The sequence below is a fragment of the Rhinichthys klamathensis genome, unplaced genomic scaffold (assembly GCF_029890125.1).
Source record: "Rhinichthys klamathensis goyatoka isolate OS25496 unplaced genomic scaffold, OSU_Roscu_1.1 h1tg000430l_1, whole genome shotgun sequence".
Lineage (NCBI taxonomy): Eukaryota > Metazoa > Chordata > Actinopteri > Cypriniformes > Leuciscidae > Rhinichthys > Rhinichthys klamathensis.
In genome coordinates this window covers 922,890-936,405 of record NW_026606926.1, presented here as the reverse complement: position 1 = coordinate 936,405, position 13,516 = coordinate 922,890, and the positions used below count along the sequence as shown (strand labels likewise).

Here is a 13,516-nt window from a genome sequence, read left to right as displayed (position 1 = left end):
TAGAACCACCCCGGAGCCATCCGGTAACCAACGCAAGCACAGTTCACTAACAGACAACGCGTGCAACTCACTGACTCGTTTCGCAGTAGCAATAGCTAACAAAAAAGAAGTCTTCAAGGACAACCATTTAATGTCAACATTTTGCAAGGGCTCAAACTGGGGTGAGCACAGGAATGCAAGTACGAGTGACAAATCCCACACAGGAAAATGAGGATTCCGAGCAGGGTTCAGACGGCGTGCGCCCTTCAGAAAACTGCAGACAAGACGGTGAGAGCCAAGAGAAGAGCCACCAACTGGAACATGATATGCAGAAATTGCAGCAACGTACACTTTCAACGTGGAAGCTGCTTTTCCTTCCTCCAGTAAACGTTGAAGAAAACTTAAGACACGCGGAATGTCGCATGTTGCAGGATCGAGCCCCCGTTCCTTACACCATGCAGAAAAAAGCTTCCAACGGGAAGCATAAATCTGTCGTGTGGAAGAAGCCCTAGCATTAGAGATTGTGTGAATAACAGCAGGGTCACAATGCTCCAGGGAAGGATTTAACCCAATGGCCAGACCCAAAGCTGCAGACGAGCCGGGTCCGGGTGCCAGACACTGGCCTCCAACTGGGAGAGGAGGTCCTTCCTGGGGGGAAGCTTCCATGGATTGCCTGTCAGAAGTCTCAGCAACAAAGGAAACCACGGTCTGGCTGGCCATCGTGGTGCCACGAGTAACACTCTGTGCTTGCACAGGGAGATCCTGTGCAACGTCTCCCATAACAGAGGGGTAGGTGGAAACGCATAAAGCAGGCAGTTCGGCCATTCGTGAGACAGCGCATCCTGGCCCAGGGGGCTCGACACTTCTGTCCTTGCGAACCATAAGCGACAGTGGGTGGTCATCTCTGAAGCAAAAAGATCCACCTCTGCTCTTCCAAATCGTAGCCAGATCTCCTGCACTACATCTGGATGAAGCCTCCATTCTCCTGGAAGTACTTGATCCCTGGAAAGAGCATCTGCTGTCTGGTTGCACACTCCTGGAATATAAGCTGCCCTCAGTGAAGCGAGTCGTGGCTGACACCATGTCAGGATCTCGTGAGTCAACCATAGAGACCTGCGGGATCTCGTGCCGCCCTGGTGGTTCAGATGGAACACTGTTGAGGTATTGTCTGACCGAACAAGAACATGGCGGCCTGCCAGAACCGGCATGAAGTACTTTAGAGCCAAGAACACTGCCCTGAGTTCTAGCAGGTTGATATGTTCCGCGGCCTGGATCGGAGTCCAGCGCCCGGAAATACCCCTCCGATTCCACGTTGCCCCCCATCCTGTGAGGGAAGCGTCTGTCGTGACCAACTCCCGACGAGAGGGAACAACACCCAGGGGCACTCCTGCCTTCAGAAACTCTAACTGTCTCCACCGCCTCAACGCACATATGCAACGGTGAGAAATTATAACCAGTTGATGACGATATCTGGTGGGATCTAGCCGCAAACTGTTGTTCCATAACTGGAGTGGTCTGAGATGGAGTAAACCCAGGGGGATCACAACTGTAGCCGCTGTTAACATCCCTATCAGTCGTAGGACCACCTCGTACTGCAAAGACACACCCGGACGAAAGCGAGCCAAAAGTTGTAGAATGTTTGTCACACGTTCCTGAGATAGGGAGGCAGACATTAGGCAGGAATTCAGGGTCATTCCTATGAACGTAGTGGTCTGTGATGGAATCAAACGGCTCTTTTTCTTGTTCACAGAAAACCCCAGCTTCTGCACATGTCTCAAGAGCAGTCTGGAGTCTTGTACGGCCTGCTGCTCTGTGGGGGCACAGAGAAGCCAGTCGTCCAAATAAGGAAGAATACGGATACCTCTCATCCAAAGAGGAGACAGAGCTGCGCTCACACACCTTGTGAAGACGCGAGGAGCAAGGGAAAGGCCGAAGGGTAGCACTTTGAACTGGTATGCTTGATTCAGGAAACTGAAACGTAGAAACTTTCTGTGATGTACAGCAATTGGGACGTGAAAGTATGCATCTTTCAGATCGACACTTACAAACCAATCGTCTGCTGTCACAGACAGGAGAACATCGGCTGTGCGCAGCATTCGGAAGGGAAGGACCTTCAGGAACAAATTCAGAAGCCTTAAATCGAGAATTGGGCGGAAACCACCGTCCTTCTTTGGAACAAGAAAATAAGTTGAATAGAACCCGTCTCTCTGAACGAGGGGATGAACCTTTTCTATGGCTCCCTTCTCTAACAGTGAACAGATTTCCAGAGAGAGAGCCACTGCGCGAACCGCGTCTCTGACAATCGTAGGAACAATTCTTGAAAATCTGGGAGGCCGGCGCCGAAACTGTAGAGTATATCCCCTGCTCAGAGTCGCCAACACCCAGGGGTCTGCTGTGTTGGATCTCCAGTACTCCAGTTGCTCTACAGAAAAACGATCGACCGCCGGCCTGACTGTCTCAGGCTTTACGTGTGCGATTTTTAGTGGTCACGGGGGGACGCTGACGGGGCCCTCCCGGAAACTGTCGATGAGGTGGGCGAAAAACTCTCGCATCTTCAGGAACACGAGGTCTTTGAGGGGGCTGTGACAGAGGTGTAGCGTGCCGGCGGAAACGCTGCTCCGATGCGGCATAGTGATGTCGGGTCTGAACCGCTGGCATCCTAAAGGTAGGGTTGCGCTGCACCTGTGTCAGCTGACGAGTGGCTTCAGACAGCTTTACCCGCTTTTCCAACAGTTCCGGAACATTTGGACCAAAGATATGCCCGGGAACAAAAGGAAGATCTCTCAAGGTTTTCTTACAGTCCTCCGGCAGTCGTGCTTGGGCAAGCCACACTTGGTGGCGGGCTGCCAGAAGCGTGGCTGTAAGACTACCCAGCTCGCGGGTCACATGGCCTGTCGCCAACAGAGCAGTTTGCAGAAATTGTGAAATAGAGGGATCTGCATTTGCAGGTTCCAGCGTACTGGTGGCAGCAAGAAGTAACTGGCAGATCGTGTTTTCTGCTCGAGTAATGTAGGCAACAGACTCGTATGCCTTTTTTAGCAAGGAATCCGTACGACCGCATTGAGCACTGGGGCATCGCACATTCCCTCGTAGAGCCTCATCAGGAGAGACCACCAAAGCTGGCACAGGCTGCTCTATTTCCGGAGCACGACCCACCCCGATAGAATCTGCTTCAGCCATAGATGCTAGCGTTCGAGCAATCTTTGAGCGCCGCTTAGGTGGACCAGAACCAGTGAGAGCATTTGAGAATTCAGCCACAAAATCCTTACATGGTGGCATGGCAAAAGAAGTTGCAGCTGTGGTCTGTCTGAAAAACACATTAGTTTGTGCAGATTGGACAGGTGACTCATCAAGTCCTAGACGAGCAGCTGCCATTCGAAGCACAGCCAAAGTGTCATCGGAGGAGGACTGGGCTTGTCCAGACGACTGAACTGACCCCCCACTAGAGCCCTCTGCTGCTGGGTAACCAGTGAAAACAGCCTGAGGTGATGGTTGTGTAGCAACATCCATAGGATCCCCATGATCGTGAAAAAAGGAATCTGAAGCACTTGTAGAAAGCACATCAAACTCTGAACGATGAGAAAAACAAGGGGAATCAAGAGACTCTCCCCCAGCTCCCTGGTTTTTAACATTCTCATCCTCCTGTGTCATCCTCACAGGTGTAGCAGATGTGACCGGCTGAAGTGAGTGAAGCAGGCGTTTCAGCTCTGCCATCTCTGAAGAAAGCACCGACACCGTCATAGAAAGTGAACCTTTCTCAACATGTGAATGTTCATCATCTCGCGATTTGGCCTTCTTAGCTGGGAGGGGAGCACCAGCTGCCGCCGACGCTCTGCGCTTCCGAGTGCGCGAAGGGGCTACATCTAACTGCCCTAGTTTCACTGTAGAATTAGGGTCTAACTCGGCAAGACGGAGCCGTCGTTCCGACATAGGCAAAAGGCTGCAGTGCATGCACGGGTCCGTGAGAGCCTCTCGCAGATGTTGAACACCCAAACACGACGGGCAGATGTCATGACCGTCGTCAGGGAGAAGATTATTAGGGCACAGCTTACAAGTCAGTGGAAAACCAGTGGCTATCGAGCTGTGAGCCATAGTTACTCGCTATTAACACCCTCGGATAGTACCGTAAGGTTAAGTTAAGCGGGATGAAAAAATAATAAAAATAAAATAAAACGATTACCTCGGGTGAACCGACAGGTAATACCAACAAAAATTTTATGAAAAAAGAGAAGAAGTGTCTAAAATGGCCGGCGGATTGAACCGAGGGACAAAAAGTGTTACATGGATACGAGGAAAAAACACTCTAAGTAACGTTAGATAACTTATGTCAACGGGAGACCGTTAACTCATAGCGCGGCAAACACAAGCCACCGGATTGCACCGAGAGGCACAGAGTGTTACCGACGAAGCAATATGAAAAAACAAAACTCACCAAGTGCCGTTAATTTAAATCCAAATCCTTGAAAAAATCCAAATCCTTGAAAGAGCGTAGACACGCGCTGTCACAGCTTGTGAGGACGAATCTCGCTGCTCTTGTAAGCTGCACTTGACAGCGCGTCACTCAACCAATACAACCTATCTCAACTAGGCGAGAAAGCGAAAGAGGTAGAGTGCTGAGCTACTGTAGCTTTACCCTCCAGGGCTTAGCATACGTCACGCCACGTGACTTTGTTGGTATATTCTCTCGACCTATCTAGCTGGCGCTGCGATAATCCATAGTGTTTACACTGCCTCTGGCGGTCAGTAAGAATGAAACAGAACTAATACTAACACAGGAAACAGAACAAAACCAACTCGGAATACAATTCAAACTAAACTCAGACCATACGTAACACTATTATTAGTAGTATTATTGTCTATATTAATACTATCTTCATGTCCATAAATCAATACGTTGTGTGTTTTTGGGTGGAGCTGAGCTGAATCTGCTCATCTTGTTGGGAAAAGCTGCCTGCAAGTGATTTAGATACTATTGGCAGCCATTATGAAGAGCTCTGCCATTTCTGCTGCGACTCTTGCGGTTCTTACTTCCCATTCTGTGAGAGAGAGTGTGTGATTTGTGTGTGTATACTAACATTCATGGCCTCTGAGTGTCCCTAAGCATGTGCGTTAAGTTCTTTCTGCTCCACTGCGTGTTGTGTTTCCCTCTCATTGACGCTCACCAGTCGAGTCCCACTGCACGCTGAGCGTTCATTATTATGACTCTTTTCATTTATACTGCGCTAAACCTTGTGCCATTAGCAAACACTCCCTCCAGCGGCTCTGCTCATTTTAGGAGGACTGTAATCAAGGCTGGCGTGGCTGGACGTACTCCAGTAAGAATTCAAAGGTGCTCTGTTGTGTGAGCGGAGTAAGAATGGGTCAGGAGATGCAGAAATTTCCAGCGACAGATCTGAAACCTCCCATGGCACACTGTGATATTTAAGTAGAAAGGAAGGATTTTGCTAGCGATGAGACAAGAGAACCTCTGCTGGTTTGATTTTTCTCTAAAGCTCTCACCGTCTGTCTGTCTGTTTCGCTTGTGAGGCTTCTATCCATCCTTTAACTCTATTTTTCTCTCCTTCTCTCTTTCTCTCTCTCTCTGGAGCTTGATTACTTTTTAATGATTTCTGGGGCTAAGACGAATGAGTGTGTTAAATGAGGAGAATTAGACATGTGCCGCAGAGCACTGGGGCATTTGTTACTTGAATAATGGAGCTTAGAGACTTTGTTTACTGGGAAATATTGAGTTTCATAAATGAGAGGGGGAAAAAGAGACCAAATATTGCAGCAGCTTGTATGATTTTTCTCTGGTCATTCACTGTAGCTTTTATTAGGCGTGAGCAGTATATTGAAAATGCATGATCTATTCAATATTATGTTGGCAATGTAAAATTAACGAACATCATAAACACTGACTATGATTTTAATGCACTTTTTTATTTGACTATTGACTTGCCACGGCAGTTTCACAATCTCTCTTCGTGTCATGGCCAGCCAGACTTATGAGATCGCTAAGACTTATTTACTCATTTAAAGGTGCTCTAAGCGAAGTCAAGCGTTTTTTTAGGCCAAAACATTTTTTGTCACATACAGCAAACATCTCCTCACTATCCTCTGGCTGCCTGTCCCCTGAACACACTGTAAAGAAACGCGATCTCTGTAGACAGCCCATGCTCCACAAACTGCGACAAAAACAAACTGGGCTAACCCGCTCTACGAAACATGACAAACAGTTCCAGCCAATCACCGACAAGAAGGACTTGGGGGCGGGGTTTGGGGGGTTAGTGCACGCATGAGGAGGAGGGAGGGTCTAGCTAGCCTCCGTTTTGTTTGACAATACTTTAAAGATCAACAAGAAGTGACGTCACCCGACATCGCTTAGAGAACCTTTAAACCTCATTAACATGAAGTAGTTTTGGGTCTGATTCATGAATCGGTTAGGTCATTACTCATAAATGCCCATAGAAGTCTCTGTGTTGCATTTTTAAATGATTTAAGTAAAAAATATATGTTGGTAAAATTGCGCATATATTGTTATATTGGTGCATATCAATAATATATTTTTAGAAAATATATAATTCCTCCTTACATTCATTTTGTGAAAAAGTGTTTAAAGCAAGCCTTTATTGTTTTAAACACTGTACATTTTAATGTATACTTTACATTTTGATCTCTATATATATGAAATATTTATAGATAGATAATATTTATAAATGGTGAAAAATATGGAGATATGTGTACTGTATATGATGGTGCAATTTTTTATATATATTTTTTTAATATGGAGAAATATTTTAACTGTATGTATGTTTATACAGTATGATAGTATTCAAAATGCGCACAAAAATGTGCACAGTATACTTTTTTTTTTCAGTATTTTAATACCATCACATATATACACACATATACATAAATACATGTCACTATATTTTTCTCCATTTGGATAAATATATCGATTATCATCAAAATGCTGAACATTTTTGAGAGATATGTTCTATTCTCAGTTTCCAGTCACCATGTCAACCTTTCCTAGATGCTCGTTCACACACATAATCGGATACGCTATGGCGTTGATGGACTTGTTCCAGTGTGACCAGGGGCATAGCTTTGAAGGCTAGCGTTCCCCCGCTGAGTCGTTTCTCTCCCACCCCCCTCGGTTCCCTGGTGCAGTTTACTGCTAGAGAGCTTGATGGGCCAGGGCAGTGCCACGGATCATTACCTCGCTCTCCGCCCCTGGGGCTCAGGCAGGGGGCGCAAGCAGCAGGCAGTGATATGTGTATTAGCAGATTGTGCGCCAAATGTACAGCAATGCGCTAATAAGAACAAACTACTCGGGGCACTCGCCGCTGCCCCCTGCTGTGTAGGATGGCTCATGATGTGGTCGGATTGAGTTAGTGCTGAGTCCAATTAAACAGTGCATTTGTGCCAGTGCCACAAGTAAACTACGATTCGGTAGGCAACACCGTTACTATTCTCCTGCCAATGGCGTGCTAACACTCGCTGTCACTTTCAGTCAGTCACTACTGGCGTTAGAAATGCAGCCAAATGTTGGTGTCTATGCTCTTTTGTTTTGGCCCTTCGTAGTGCTAAAATGTGGTTCTATTTTGTGCCCGGGCTTCTGTTCTGTTTGAGCGGAGAGTTCTTTTGCTATTAGCATCATTAGCTTTGATGGCAGGGTACAATCGTTAAATGGTAGAGAGGAAGACGCAGTGCCTGAAGGATGATGTGGACAAGTGGAGGTTTGTCATTGCCACACATAAAAGTGATATCCCTGGTCATATGTTTCTGTATCGTGGTGCTTCTTCTACCGTAGCAGGGTTCTCCTGCTCTGACAGGTGAATGGAGGGTTTTGATCGTTCTTGTTTTTCGGGCTATTTGACTTGTTTGCTCAAAAGCGAGCAATTGAGCAGATAAACTGCAGCATTCTGTAGTCTATCACGGTCCTTTATAGAGGGCGCCTGCACTGGTCATCCTTAAACTCAACCCTGACCTCAGACCAGAACCTCCCCCGCACCTTAACAACAGCGACATTTAGAGTTTCTAAAGCAATCGTCTGATTCATAGAAACGAATAGAGGTGATGCCCTGACTTCACAGTGTATTATATTGAGTGTGTGTGTTTGTGTGTGTTTTCAGAGCACTGTGGTTGTGGAGAAGTCAATTCAGGATCTAATGAGTCTGATGCAGGATCTCAGTGCGTACTCCAACCAGTTCCTGGAGATGGTCTGTGACAAGCTCAAGGAGTACAAGGAGATCTGCAATTCTGCTTACAGGTAATAATACTAAGTGACACACAAAATCGTATTTGAGAATGCGAGTTTGTAGTCTGTATTGAATGTGATGCAATAGAAAGATACTAAAACATAATGGCAAGAAATGTCTTTCTGTTGGGTTGACCTGGCAGGCTGCACGCAACAACAACATACAACGTGACCAGTGTAGTTCTGATTCATGAATTAATGACTCTTATGAAGTGGTTCTTCGTGAATTAAAAACATACAGCGCTGCCAGTGTAGTCTGTTAATAGTCCTGAACAAATGACTATTATGTGCTGGTTCTTTTAATGAATAGTTCAAAAAGACAAGTGTCTGTTTTAAATTAGTCTGACAGATGTAAAATTTCTAAAGAACATTATATTACTATTATTATATTAACATTATATTATTATTATTACATAATGCCTTAGATCATTCATTAATGTTCATTCTAATAGTTAGACATTTCTTTAAAATAAAGGAAAACCTGTTTTGCTTCTCAATATACTCCCTGCAGTACCAGTATCTCAGATCCCCAGGGGGTCTACGGATGTCTGAAAACCTTGGTATTAGAAACACTGGATGATTGGTCTGCTCATGTGTTTAAGTGAAGTGTGTATGTGTGTGTGTCCGATCACATATGTGTAAGTCAGCAGGGATCTGGACTGAGCTCAATCATGGGTAGAAAGTGCAGAGGCAGCCGTTTCCTCACACAATAATCACATGCTACCAATCTGTCCCTCTCTTTGTCTCCTTCTCTGTCTTTCTTTTGTTCTATCTCCCTCGTTCTCAGCCATAAGATGAGTGAAACGCACTGCATTTCATTCTACATGATCTGTTCAATCATTTTACACATCGCAGACAATAACAGTTTATTCATCCGCGCTCTTGTCTGCCTCTCTGTATACTCTTCTGTGGAACCGTGTTCAGCTGTCATCCAGTGCACACTTTTAATGGCCTGCTTATGCAATACTGAAGAGATTTATCTGAACTTATGGTTCATTTACATATTTTAGAATTTTTTGAGACATGGAGTGAAATGGAGCTTGTTTAATCCCTCAGCCAATCACAGACTTTGTTCCTAATTTAGCTCCTTACGCAGAGTTTCATCACACTTTATATCTTCCATTTACAAGTCATTAACAAATAATTATATAGCACTTAACAAATCAGTAGATTAATTTCATAATATTTTTAGCTATTGCAGTGTACATTAACATCTGAGTATTATATAATGTGTTTAGCACGTTTACAAGCACATTGAACTGTGGAGCTAATATAATATATAATATTTTTTTTTTATTGTATATGAATCTGGCTGTATTCCTGTTATAATATAATATAATAAATATCTTTAATTTTTTATATCATACATTTTAAAAAAACACATTATTTGTTTTATTATTTATTCCCAGCACAGATGTACAAATGTTTTCCAAGAAATCAAATTCAGCCCAGTGCAAATTCAATAGTATGTCTCATTGAATCTCATATTGAAATATGGTGTGCTCCTGATAAAATGAAACCGAGTCATCTTTTACTGTTTCTCATTTAACTCCCAGTGCACACTATAAACTCACACAACATATACACTGCCGTTAAAAGGTGGGGGGTCAGTGATTTTTTTAATGAATACTTTTATTCAGCAAATGTGCAATAAAACCATCAAAAGTAACAGTAAAGTATTTTATCTTACAAAAGATGTATATTTCAAATAAATTATGCATTATTAGACTACTTAGATTATATTTAATATTTATTAAAAAGATATTAAAAAAATCTAATGTTCAATGCTTACAGACTTAAAAAATGTAAGGCTGAAAGTGAAAAAGGTACTCACAATTTTCCATGTTCCCAAAGTTGAATTAAATCAGTTTATTTTAATCCTGAAGTGTTGTTGAGATTATTGTGTGGTGTGTGTGTGTTGTAGGGGTATTGTACAGTGCGAGGAGAAGCTGACCATCAGTGCATCCTGGGCTAAAGATGAAGACATCAGCCGTTTGCTGCAGTCTCTGCCCAACTGGGCCAGCATGACCCAACCCAGACAGCTCAGACAGAAGAGAGAAGAGGAAGAGGACTTCACACGGTGAGAGCACACGCTAATATACACACAATACAAATGCACACTGTCCCCAATGTGAGCTCTCCACACAGATTCATCACAGAGCACACAGTATATACAAACACACTCGGACAACTCCTATCAGCTCACATCCGAGCAGGTTAGCGCACAGACGCCGGTCATGTGCTGTGTAACACAGATCTGCAGGCCTTTACGTCCTGTAAATAGATCAATAAACACACTTATGTACTCGATCCATTTCAAGTCCAAAAATTGCATTTCGTCGAAAATGAAGGTTATTGTTTTTTGTTTGCCAGACGCCAATGCATTTTGGTATTCTGCTTGAGTCCTGTGTTTCAAAGGATGAAATCTAGCCCTTATAGCTTCAGCTGACATCTTTGAACAAGAACAAATTCAACTGGAGGCAATCACACTATCTGCCGTAACATTCCAGCATCCCAAACACACGCGCAATTCTGTTTTGGATTCACTTGCTCACTCTATCTCCCTCCCTTTCTCTCTTTTCCTCTCAAGTGCACACTTAAATTAAAGAAGACACAAGTATGAGGAAAACTGTGATTGGATCCATTTTTATCAAAATTGGCCTCAAAGTGTTCTTCCGTCAGTTTGGATGTGCCATGGCCTGCAATTGTACAATAAATAAATGAACTGGTTATGTGGGGCAGAAAAATCCAATCTAGCCGACCTGTTGAAGCTAAACGCAGACGGCGAGCAGGAGGCTTTTATCATATAAATGACCTTGACAGTTTCATCAGCTAAAGAGGGATTACGCCACATGTATGGCAATGCTATACAGAGTGATAAAAACTTGTTAAAAAGTCTTCCGTTCAATAGACGCTGCGTTTTATCTTAAAGTATTGAGCAGCGTTCAGAAATGAGCCATGTGGATTTTTTTCTGCCACATTCATCACAGACCTGTAGAGGAGGAGGTCAAAGAAAATACTGACTTTACAGATTTGCGTCAGCGTCATTCGTCTGAATGTACCTGTGAAGCTGAGCCTCAACTGCTGCTGTGGTTATGAGAATGAGAGTAAGGGAAAGCCTTTTTTAAGTACACATTAGCACCGGTGTGGGCATCTGGCCAGTGTTGAGGCTGTGCCAACAGTTGTGCCCAGAACACTAAGATATTTTCATCGCACCTTCCCACCAGGACATGCGACATTTCGTTTCCCCTTTAGACGTCTTCTGCCCCCTGTTCACCTTAATTCTCCTTTCACTAGACTGTCTGCTTAATATCTGCTAACACTTTATTGTGATGGTCCCCCAACAGGCATTCTACTAACTATAAGTAACTTGGCAAGTATGTCAACTTATTCTAACCCTAACCCTACCAGTCTACTAATACTCTACTAACACGTACGTGCAACGTTACTTATAGTCAAATGAATGTCAAAGGGAGCATCAAAATAAAGTGAAACCTTTTTTTGAAAAAAACTTATTTGCAAAACTATAAATAAAATAATAATAATTGCAATAATAAGATAATTGCAAAAAATATATATTTTCCAACTTCAGTTGTGTCGATTAAATGAAGAATATTAGAATAACAAACTTTTAAAAAAAAAATATAATTGCAAAAATTATTTTTCAGTTTAGCTCATTCATGTACCTCTTTTTAAAGGGATAGTTCACTTTGAAATTAATTTTTGGTATGTTTTAGCTTACCTCAAGGGCATCCAAGATGTAGATGTCTTTGTTTCCGCAGTAGTTTCAATTTTGATATTTTTAGGTCAAACCATTCTTGTCTGTCAGTCATATAATGCTGGTCTATGGTCACCGCCTCAAAGAGCAGGCACAGAGAAGTCCAAATTAAACATGACTTAATGACTCGTAAATGTAAGTACACATTGATGGCCTAAGACACGAAACGAGCAGTTTGTGTGAGAAAACGAACAGTATTTATATCGTTTTTACCTCTTGTAAACACAGCCACGTCCAAGTGATCTGAGGGCGCGGGCGCTTCGGTCTGTGCGTTACAAGAGGTAAAAACGATATAAATACTGTTCATTTTTCTCACACAAACCGCTCGTTTCGTGTCTTAGGCCATCAATGTGTACTTACATTTATGAGTCATTAAATCATGTTTAATTTGGACTTCTCTGTGCCTGCTCTTTGAGGTGGTGACCGTAGACCTGCATTATATGACTGATAGACAAGAATGGTTTCACCTAAAAATATCAAAATTGAAACTACTGCGGAAACAAAGACACCTACATCTTGGATGCCCTTGAGGTAAGCTAAAACATACCAAAAATTAATTTCAAAGTGAACTATCCCTTTAAAAGTGTCTTTTAGAGGAAGAATGTGTAATATCGCAAATTTAATAACAATAAAAATAATAAATCCAAACTAGTTTGCCAAATACTTCTGTTGCCCATCCGTTTGGACAAACAGGTTTTCCTACCCCAAACGCTCAGTACTTGTGGAGTCAAAAATGGACATGTCTCCAAAAACAGCAATTAATTTACGCTTTTGAAAGTGACTTTTTAAATGACTCAATGAACTGGTCTATAAATATTTGAACATGAAAAAATGACATGCTTCACCTTTACCGGTTTAATCTTTTTCACCTCTAAGCACTGGTTTAATTAACGTCCACCACAGACAGTTCAGTTGTGCTGAGCTGTTATTAAAATCAATCTGTATCGACGCCATGGCCACATTCAGCAGACCATACGGAATAATGATTTAACACAAGTGAGGCTTTTTTTAATGCTGGAAATGTCCATTATTTATTTTTCTGTCTCTCACAGGGCGGCATTTGCCAAGGAGTCTGAGGTTTTGACAGGGAATCTGGGTGATAAGTTAATTCCTCAGAATGAGATTCTGCGGGACGTCAGTGATCTGAAGGCTCTCGCTAACCTGCAGGAGAGCATGGAGTGGCTCGCCACCCGCCTCAGGGGCTTCTTCAGCAACCTGCCCCGGAGCTGCAGTGAGTGTGTTTACTGTCTATGTTTGGCTGGAGGTTTGTGTATTGAATGTGTCGCCATGTATTGTGTCAAAACGTTTTCCAATTTATTATTTTTCCTTTACAGAATAAATGATCATGCAAACGTTTTAGTGATAATTTGAATCGAAATACTGACAAATTTGAGTAATCTTAGTGTTTGCTATGTCTCCTTTTTTTTTTTTTAACTGTGCATTTCCAGGTTTAAATCCCAGTGTCTCCAACTTCTGAACCTCATCACTTTATCAGAACTGAATAAATACATTTTATT

At 43.0% G+C, this 13,516-nt stretch overlaps 1 protein-coding gene across 1 annotated transcript in view; it reads left to right on the top strand.

Annotated features, from left to right (window-relative positions):
- The window catches only part of exoc4 (exocyst complex component 4), a 119,438-nt gene that overhangs the window by 86,385 nt on the left and 19,537 nt on the right, over window positions 1–13,516 (top strand). Inside the window, exons 12-14 of the mRNA XM_056235730.1 lie at window positions 8,097–8,233; window positions 10,146–10,301; window positions 13,052–13,230. Coding sequence (XP_056091705.1) covers window positions 8,097–8,233; window positions 10,146–10,301; window positions 13,052–13,230 — 472 coding nt within the window. The remainder of the gene's footprint in view (window positions 1–8,096; window positions 8,234–10,145; window positions 10,302–13,051; window positions 13,231–13,516) is intronic.